General features: G+C 44.8%; 1 protein-coding gene across 2 annotated transcripts; it reads right to left on the bottom strand.

Annotated features, from left to right (window-relative positions):
- Positions 1-3,417: 3,417 nt before the first annotated feature.
- On the bottom strand, positions 3,418-9,795 carry WNT8A (Wnt family member 8A). 2 transcript variants are annotated; one of them, XM_004325149.4, is made up of 6 exons: positions 9,618-9,795; positions 9,480-9,513; positions 9,111-9,249; positions 7,841-7,966; positions 6,843-6,985; positions 3,418-5,694 (listed from the first exon to the last, which is right to left on the bottom strand). In XM_004325149.4, exons 1-6 carry the CDS (start codon positions 9,683-9,685, stop codon positions 5,146-5,148), a joined length of 1,059 nt encoding a protein of 352 aa, XP_004325197.3. In that variant the 5' UTR covers positions 9,686-9,795; the 3' UTR covers positions 3,418-5,145. The 2 variants fall into 2 exon arrangements, with proteins under 2 accessions (XP_004325197.3, XP_073658028.1); XM_073801927.1 differs by having other exon boundaries at positions 9,480-9,662.
- Between the last annotated feature and the right edge of the window lie 157 nt (positions 9,796-9,952).

The following is a 9,952-nucleotide window of genomic DNA, read 5'->3' as shown; positions in this document are numbered from 1 at the left end:
ATTAGGGTTATTCGGCTTGGAGAAAAGGAGTATTTTGAAGGCCTCAATCCATAATGAGAGGTCCTAGAAGATTTCGTAGACTTAAAATATATCAGTGCTTACTCAACCATAAAAAGCAACGAAATTGAGTTGTTTGTAATGAGGTGGATGGACCTAGAGTCTGTCATACAGAGTGAAGTAAGTCAGAAAGAGAAAAACAAATACCATACGCTAATGCCTATATATGGAATCTAAAAAACCGGTACTGATGAACCTAGTGGCAGGACACGAATAAAGATGCAGACATAGAGAATGGACTTGAGGACACGGGGGTGGGGTGGGGAAGGGAAAGCTGGGACGAAGTGAGAGAGTAGCACTGACATATACACACTACCAAACGTAAAATGGATGGCTAGTGGGAAGCAGCCACATAGCACAGGGAGATCAGCTCAGTGCTTTGTGGCGACCTAGAGGGGTGGGAAAGGGAGGGTGGGAGGGAGGCTCAAGAGGGAGGGAATATGGGGGTATATGTATACTTATAGCTGATTCACTTGGTTGTACAGCAGAAACTTAACACACAATTGTAAAGCAATTATATTCCAATAAAGATGTAATAAATAAATAAATAATAAAATAAAATATAGCAGTGCTGATTCAGTTAGGCATGCAGCAAATTTCCTAATAGGCACTTTATCCCAGGGAGGGAAGTACTAGCTTCTCCCTCCCTCTCTGATGGTCTTTCAACACAGAGTGTAAAATGTGCTTCTCTTCCTTAGGCCTTAGATTAGGAGCTCTCCTATTAAGAAGCAGGTAGCTGAATCAAGTGATCTCTTATAGATTGCAAGAAGCTCCTGATGAAGAAGTGGCCATTTTAGGATCCCCTAGTCCTATCATAGGTCTAGGCAGGTATCTGAGAATCTGAGAGGAATGCGCACCACCTTTCCCTTACCCACATCCCACCCACCCCCTACCCATATTCCACTTCTCTTACCCACAGCCTCCTTCCTCCCTCACTGACCAAGTGCAGTTTGAGGCTTCCCAGAGCCTGGGCCTAATTTCTTCAGTGCCTTCATTGGTCATCATACATTCATTTCCTGATAAAAAGGGCAGCCTGGCAGGGTGGGCAGGGCACCAGCCATGGAGAGTGTGCAGGGCCCTGGAGTCTAACGTTCAGCTATCTCACTTGGTGATACTGGGTGCGGGGGGAACTTTCCTCCTCTAAACCTAGCTTACCTCCTCTGGTAGGGAATGCAACCGAATTAAAATGGTGTAGAACACTAGTCCTACCCGAAGGTCTTTAACTTCTTCTGGAAGTCTTTGCTCTGGTCTTTCTTTTCGTTTCATCCCCCACACTTCAAACCTCATTATCTGGGCCCTTGGTCACTGTCTTTTGTGATCAATGATATGAGTGGTATGTGATCTGGGGCTAGAAATTTGTCTTTCTGTCTTTCCTGTATTTTTTTCCTCTAGCCTCTAAAATAAACACCCCTCTTTTGACATTCCTTTGAAACTTTGACCTCTAATGTAGACCACAATGGTTAGCCTTTTTCTTTGAGTACCCCCTGGAGAACCAGGATTCTGCCCTCCCAAGTCAGCAGGAGCCAGGCTATCTGCTTTATCATTCTAAGGAAGGCCTTTGCAAGTCAAAAGTTAGGTTTCTTCTTTCTGGAGAAGGGCTGAGAAATGTGACTCTTCTACTTGTAGAAGAGGGAGGAAAAGGACACCTTTCACTGCATATAAATGGAGTCATTCTACAAAGCTGTCATGACAGCTGGAGAATGTCGCAAGAGATCCCTGGGGTCCCAGAGTGTAAGTGGTATAAAGGAAGAGTATAGATTTATGCGGTAATAGGTCCGAATTCAAATCTACCTCCATGTGTTTAATTTTAGGTTGGGTGCTTAACTTCTCTGAGCCACAGTTTCCTCAGTAGTAAGAGGGGAATAATTGTAACTCTTTCTTTAACTGGATTGTTCTGAGGATTGAAGGAGATAGTATATATTAAGCATCTGACACTTAGTAGGTCCTCAGTTACTCCCTTTCCACCCTTGTGATCACCCACCAGCAAGCCCTGAGGAGACTGGCAGGGGACCATGGGAAACTCTGGGAATAGGCCTTAGGGTTTTCTTAATTCTGCCCATGGCAAAGATCAGACAGGAAGAAAAAGGAGAAGGAAGAGGAGGTGGAGGAGGAGGAGAAAAAGTTTTGTAGGGGCCTGGCAAGCATAGACTGAGAAAATACAGGCTTCTGTTCTCCAGGCAATGTGAATCAGTGCCTGGATTTACTGAAATGTGGGACTAGGCTCATGGACAGGTTTCTCTCATTGAGTCAATTCCTTTTTCAGCAGCTTTTCAAGATCTACTATCAGATTGTGGCTGCCAACCTGCCTGTCTTGGGCCCTGGACCTATCAAACATGGGGGTTTTACTGTTCTGTCACCTTAATGATAGCCAGCTTGTTAAGGATGAGCCAAAAGGGAAGGAGTGTAGGGTTGTAACTAATGAATCTGAATGCCACTGTAATGCCTTGGAATGAGTCCTTGACAGGAAGGTGATGGATGCAGAGAAATCCAAATTCCTTTAGTTTCTGGCCCAGGATCCATGTGGGAAGATTGGTTGATGTGATTGATTGCCATGAGGGTAAAATGAATGAGGTTGGAAGAGGCTTGGGAGGAGTGGGACTATGAGCTTTTTGGGGAAGTAGGCAAACTTTTCATGGAATTCCCAATTGTTCTCCCATAAGATTATTTGGGAATGTCAACAAGGTCCTGGGGAAATGTCAAAGCATCAGATACCTGGGGTCTTTGGATGGAGATTCAGTTACGAATAAAGAGAAAAGTCTAATTTGTTCAGTTCCTTGGCAGTGTTACAACTCAGGTTTCATGAGTAATTTGGCATCTGTGTTTATTGTCTATGTTTATTGAGGGTTTTGAGGGTTCAACATCAAGCTAGATAATTTTTTTTTTTTGTCTGAGCCCCAGGGAAATAATCTTTTCTTTTGGTTGCCTATTGCTTCACCACAATTTTTGTGCTTGGATGGTATCTCTCCCATTCTCCCTTCTACCACTGCCACCACTACCATCACATACACACACACACACACACACACACACACACACACACATACACACTTCTTCGTTGCTAACTGTAGTGTGTTTTTTTTAACCTTCCTTAGAAGGAGGGAGGTAGAGGAAATCTTCCATTTCCTTGACATAGGCTGCATTTTTATGGATTTCTCTTTATCTCTGGCTTCTGGCATCTGTGGTAGTTTTAAATGCACAGAAGTAATAGATACCAGGGTAGACTTTCAAGGCACCTGCTTATGTTTCCTCCTGAGATGCCAACTTCCTTAATGAACATTTCACCTTTTTTTCACTCAAACAAAAAAATGGATTGGTTATTCCCTGCTGACATTAAAAAAATAACTTACTATTAATTTTTTTGATGACAAAAATATTTGTTTATTGTAGACAAATATAAAAATACAGAAAAACACAAAAAGGAAAACAAACCACTCTACTTTGGTATTACATGATAGCTAATATTTTCCTATTTTTAAAACAAAATTGGGTTCATCCTGAACATGCTGTTTTGTAATTTACTTTATTCACTTAATTATATCATGCATGTTTTTCATGTTACTAAATATTTTTCAGAATATTATTTTAATGGCTAATATTCCATTGTATAGCCATGACTTAACTAGTTTGCCCTGATGTTGAACGTTTAAATTGTTTTTTAATTTAAAACATTAAGCTAAGAATGTTTCCCCACTCTTGGTGACCAGTCATTTTACTTGTTTATTCAACATATTTGAAATACGTCCCCCCTGCAGGGTGCTTGACCTTTGCAGAGAGGGGAGACTCCAAAGGCCAGGATGCTCAGATTTAGGAGACCAGTGGTTGAGCCCCTAGGGCTCTCTTTATGGAAACTACTCCTCCGCCAAAGCTTACCAGTAGAAGATGTAGAAGTGTAAATGAGGAAGGTAGAATCCACAACTTTCCTAGTCTCTTGCCTTGGGGCCCAGGTCCTTGGTGTACAGACACCCCAGGAAGCCCAAGTTAAGAGAGCAAACACACTTTGAATATGATTCAAGTTCGAAGGGCTTGCTTGTTCCTCAAGTTGCTTAGGTTGCATTAAAATAATACTTTCCAAATTCAGAAATCTGGATTCTTTTCCTATAGGCCAGTTCTTGGGTCTCAATTTTATTATCTGTCAAACACTGATATCAAGGGGCTTGGATATTTCCAGTTTCTCCTTTTAGCCTTGTGTATAATTGGGATATAGAAGCAGGGTTTCTCATTCCCTTTCTGATTCTAAGGTTTCCAAGGAGAGAAATAAAAGGTCTCAATTAAATATATATTCTAGAAGCATTTATTGCAGAATGAAGATGAGTTCCCAATCTGGGAAAATAACAAAAGAGAGTTGTTCTACAGCTCTTTGGGGGAAAATCCCTCTTGGGGGGCCTTGAGCAGGTAAGTTGTAGTCATCTGTCCACTTACTGTAACCATCCCTTCTCCATGGCTCCAGAGATAGTTTCTGAGCTGGAAAAGTCATCAGGTTATATTGGGTACTGGTTTCCCCAGGGTTGGGTGGGGTGAACTTTTCAAAAGTGCATATTGAGGTAAAAAACCCAACACCGTATATACCTCCCTCTAGGCAGGTATGTAGCCTCTGCCCCACTTATCTGTATGAACTTGTAGTTGGTCTTTCTGGAGCTTGCCAGAGTAGGGGAAGGTTGCTTCTTCAGGACTCTGGACAGAACTCTCATTTTTGGCTTCCATTCTCTGATTCTCAGCCATACAGCTGGGTTGGACATGGTCTGAAACTCCAGGGGCAAGTACTTTGAAGGTCTTTTTGGATATGGACCCCAAACCAAAACTCCCCCTTTAGCAAACTGCAAAATTACAGGCAGAAAGACCAGGAAGTAACTTGTAGGAAAGATGAAACGGGGTCTACCCAAGTTAGGAGGCCCAGATTCCCATTTCAGCTCTGTCAAGAACATGCTGTATAATCTTAGGCCTCCATTTTCCCATGTACAGCAGATATCAAGAGGACTACAGATCAACCCTGTGACTTTCCAATTGTTTTTCTTATCTCTTCTCTCCCAGAGAAAAGCTGTGTCCCCCCTCCATTGTCATGCAACTGAGCAAGTAAGTTCCTGTGGGGTGCTATCGTGTGCTGCCCTTGCCCTGGGACCAAGCACTGCCTGGGGAGCGCGTGCAGTAGTACTTGCTCACCACATGCCTACACTGGTCACACTTGACCGTGCAGCACCACTGGAATTTGCAGTTACAGCTGCTTATAGCCTCAGTTCTCTTCTCTTCCACCTGCAGGCCACACTCTGTACACAAGCGCCCGCAGCTGCATTGCTCCCACCTGGATGTATTGTGGCTGTTCTGCAGACACTCGCGACCCTCTGTGCCATAGATGCCCAAGCTGGAATTGCGTGTACAGTAATCAGGCGATTCCTCTAAAAAGATCAGCTCAGCTTCTGCACTAGGAAGGAAGGCCTCAGTGGGTGCCCAGTGGCCCTCGGCACTGTTCCCAGCCCTTAGCCGCCGCTTATCCATCTCAATTTTCAGTGCCTGGTCATACTTGGCCTTTAGGTAGTTGCCCATCTCCCGGAAGTTAGCCAGCTGCAGCCAGCATGTCTGGATGCTACAGCTCCCCGAGATGCCATGACATTTGCAAGTCCTTTTCATGGTGGCTCTCACTGCCTTCACAGAGAGAGAAAGAGAGAGGGAGGACAAAAGGAGATTGGCTCTGAGTAGAGAAGACCAAAGGCTAGCAATTAATGGAATATTTTAGATTTGTGCTTCTTAACTTTAGAGTACATTAGAATTATGAGGGAGGCCCATAAGAAGATCTGGGCCCTACCTCATATCTTCTCAATTAGGAAGTTCAGAGGTTTAAAGGCCATGGTATTGGTGATTTTAACATTCCCCTGAGTGATTCTTATGGAAGAAGTGAGGCAAGTGTTGAGGAGGTTACTGAAGTCAGGTAACCTAGGCTGAAGGCCTAACTTCATCACTTGTGAGCTTGTTTCTTTTTCTGCCCATAAGAATAAGAATGATCAAGAAAGTAATTTGTAAATTAAAAATGAAAAACATGATCATTGGCACTGTTATTGTGTTGAAGCTGGGGGCTAGAGTATTTGTGGGTATTTGGATTTGTCTTTTGGGCCCTCTCCCAGAGGGAAGGAAGCTCTGAACCCCTACCCCCAAGGCGATTACCCATGGTTGTAATTGCCTTGAAAACCTCTTCCCTTTGCCATGGGCAACCAGGACATCTAGGTATAGGTTCAAAGGGAAATTTCTATGCTCTTAGCTTCTAATACAACTAGACTCCAGATTTCAGTTCAGAACACTCCAAGGATTGCTACCCCACCAAAAGTCTTGGGGGAGATTAGACCTTCCAGAGAAGCTTAGATCAGTCCCAACCCCTCCAAGCCCAGAAAGACATTAGGACATAGGTTGTATGATAAACCCCTGTTAATTTCCTAGAAATGCAGTTGAAATGGTTGAAATTTTAAGTCATGAAAGCAAGGCCTTTGTTCTGTGTTCTCAGAAACCTGCCTGTAGAAGGAGCTAGCATATAAGGTTTAGTGATAAAAGGACTAGGCTAAAAGATCTGTGTTCATTGTCTGGTTCTGATACTTATTAGATGTATTGCCTTGGCCAAGCCACGGCTCTGCCTTAACTGGCTTTGTCATCCAGAGAATGGGGGTAGCTATCCCAGTCCTGCTGGGTGGTGTGAGGATGAAACATGTATGAGACAGCTCTTGGTAAGTTGTGAAGGTCTGTATGGATGTGAGGCTTTTGTAAATACTGAGCCTGTTGGCTCATTGGTCAACTCTTATACGTACCAGCCTGCCTGCCCTGTTGTTATGAAGATTCATCAGGGCTCTGGCATCCTTCCCCTTCTCCAGACTGTCCACGAAGAGTTTGGAGATTCTTTCCCCAAACTCTACATTGTCGCTGCAGCCTCCCCAGATCCAGCCATGGCCTCCTACGCATAAGGAAAGAATAAGTTCTGTGTATAGCTTCCTGCTAAGTCCCTGGAGAAGAGTCAAGGTCATTTTAGCTGACATAGACCATCCCCAAGAGTCCTAGAAGTGTGTAAAGCTATAGCTAACGGTGAGACAGGGAGGGAATTCCCTGGTAGTCCAGTGGTTAGGACTCCGCACTCTCAGTGCCAAGGCCGGGGTTCAATCCCTGGTCAGGGAACTAAGATCCTGCAAACCACGCAGGGCGGCCAAAGAAAAAGGAAAAAGGTGAAACAGGGAAATGGAGGTATTTTTGGTGGGGGTCGGGGGGAGTCCTATTCCCAAAGCCAACTGCCCACCCTTCAGGTACTCCCCAACTCTAGACAGTTCAACTCTATACCCAAAGTAAAGGTAGGCACGCTGGGGCTGGCCTAGAGGATCTCAAATGTTCACTGCAGTTCAAACATTCTAGAATTCTGTACCATTATGCTACAGTAGTCTTGTTAGAGCCACCTCCTCCCTCATTAGTGACAAATCCAAGTCTCTTAGGCTGTCTGCAGATAATTGGGTAGCTCTGGATTATGCACAAGTCATTCTAAGCCTGAAATAAAAGGGTTAGCTTTAAACTCTCTTTGGCCTCCTCCTTCCTAGATGCCTTGTTGGCTTTAGAGCTTGGTGCTACTTGCTGGTCCTAGAATCATGGATCCAGCTCAGTTCTTAGGAGGGTCTAGATCTAGGAGCTCCCACCAATGAAGCTGCTGCTAGAGTCTAGGGGTTTGAAGAAGCTGTGTCCCTCAGCCTTTCCCTGGAAGAGTTTAGCCTACGCTCAGCTCTATACCCTTCACCTCTTCCCACCCCCATCAGAGAGCACAACTTACCTGTTTTTCCATTTTTTGACTCATCACAGCCACAGTTTTCAAAATCGCCCATGCTACAGTTCTTGGTGATGGTGTACATGACTCCAGCAGAGCTGATAGCATGAATGAAGGAAGTCTCCCTGGTGGCTTTGGAAAGAAAGAGGGGGCTGGAAACTAGGACCCTGATGACCCAAAGAAGAGTTTTTGGAAAAGAAATGCCATTTCATTTCTCTCTCCTGTCCCCCTCCCTCTTTGGGTTTATTAAGAGAATGCTCTTCTACTTGAGAGAACAGTGCATGCCTTTCCAGCATCCTTACTTCATCCAGGCAGGAATGAGCATCCCCATGCTACAGATGGGGAAAGTAAAACCCAGAGATAAAGTGATGAGACCAAGGCCACTCTCCTCACCAGTTATGGTGTTGGGACCAGGACACTATCCCCCTGATATCCAGCCTAGGCCTCTGTTCATTAGCCATTGCTTCTTGTCCTTAGGCAGTGAGGACTCAGAGCTATGAGGCTGGCTCATGAAAGAGAGAAGGGTATTTTCTTCTCTCTGACATGGAGTTGGAGCCATGTAATAGTCATCATGATAATACCTACCACTTACTGAGCTTGTATCTTCCTAACTCTTTATAAACGTTGTCCCATTTTACTTCTCATCCTATTTGTATACCCCACAGGAAGATACTTTTTTTCCTATCTTCTTTACTCCCTTCCCCCTAGCTTTTCTCAGGCAACTCTTCATTAATAGTTTCTACATAAACAACTTTCATGCAAACTACTATACATAGTTACAAACAACTGCTCACACACACACACACACACACACACACACACACACACACACTCAAGTTGAAGCATAGCTCAATGTGTGATCTCTGTTTCTCTGTTGTTGGGATTTTATGACAGTTGAAACTCTCTCAGGGGCTGCAAACACAGAGCCCTTTCCCCATTTTTGTTTCATGCAAATCAGTACAAGATAAGTGTGTACAAACACAAATACAGACATGCATTAAAAAATAGAGTAATTACATTTCTATAGAGATACCTTTGTATTCACCTCATTCAACCCTCACAACACTCCTGGTGAGCTAAACAGCTGACCTTATTGACCCAAATGACAACACTGAGGTTGAGAGAGGAAGTAACTCACTTGAGGTCACACAACAAGGAAGTGGCAGATCACTGCTAAATTTTTCATTGCACTGTACACATACATGTTACACATACATATATACTTCAAGCCCAACTTCATGGACATACACCCCTTTGTACAGGTGCACAAACTTACCACTTCTCAGCCTGTTGTGAGTGGAAAGCTGGAGAGCATTTTCAGGGCAGTTCCAGCGTTCCCAAGCAAATTGGAACTTACACTCCTCAATGCCACTCTGGGCACCCAGGGCCACACTGGTGGTGTAGGTCAGATAGGCCTGGCAGAGGGGAAAGGATGTGAGCTTCAACCCTGGCTCTAGTCAGGTCATCTGGGTCAGAGGGTGCAAGCAAGACTCAAATGGGTTAGCTCTCCATTAGGGAATAATCAATCATAGGTTCCTCTGGGTGGGTGACTTCTGGCACTATCTCCCTTCCCCTCTTTTCCTTCCCCAAAAGAGTTCCCTTAGGAACCTGGATGGGTAAAAACAGGAGCAGAAGATCATCCTACCTTGGGACCTGTTATCAGGAAATTGTTCACTGACCTACCAAAAAGAGAAAAAGTGAGGTAATGGTGAATGGGGATGAGGTAGTAGAAGCTTCCTTGGTGAGGAGGGGGGGTGGGGGGGAGGGAGAGGGAAGGACTTACCAGGCAGAGGCACTGAAGGTTGCATAGCATATGCCCACAGCCACCCTGAGCATAAACAAGTCCCCCATGGCCCTTCCCACCCCCAGGGGACCAAGTCTAGCCCAGGGCCAAGTCCAGAGAAGTGAGGAGAAGGCAGGATCTTTCTCAGTATTTATGTAGGGAAATGCTGAATGGCCAAGGGGGAAAAAATCAACAGCTCTTCTCATTTGTCCCTCACTGGCAGGGCTGTAGGAGCCACTGACCCAATGGGGGACCAGGGAGGAGGGACTCAGCCCAAAGCCTCCAAGGGAAGCCCCGCCCTGCCCCGCCCTGCCAGCCCTTCTTCCCTCCCAGGC

This window comes from Tursiops truncatus, chromosome 3 (assembly GCF_011762595.2).
Source record: "Tursiops truncatus isolate mTurTru1 chromosome 3, mTurTru1.mat.Y, whole genome shotgun sequence".
In the NCBI taxonomy this organism is placed as follows: domain Eukaryota; kingdom Metazoa; phylum Chordata; class Mammalia; order Artiodactyla; family Delphinidae; genus Tursiops; species Tursiops truncatus.
This window is presented reverse-complemented; position numbering and strand designations above follow the sequence as displayed.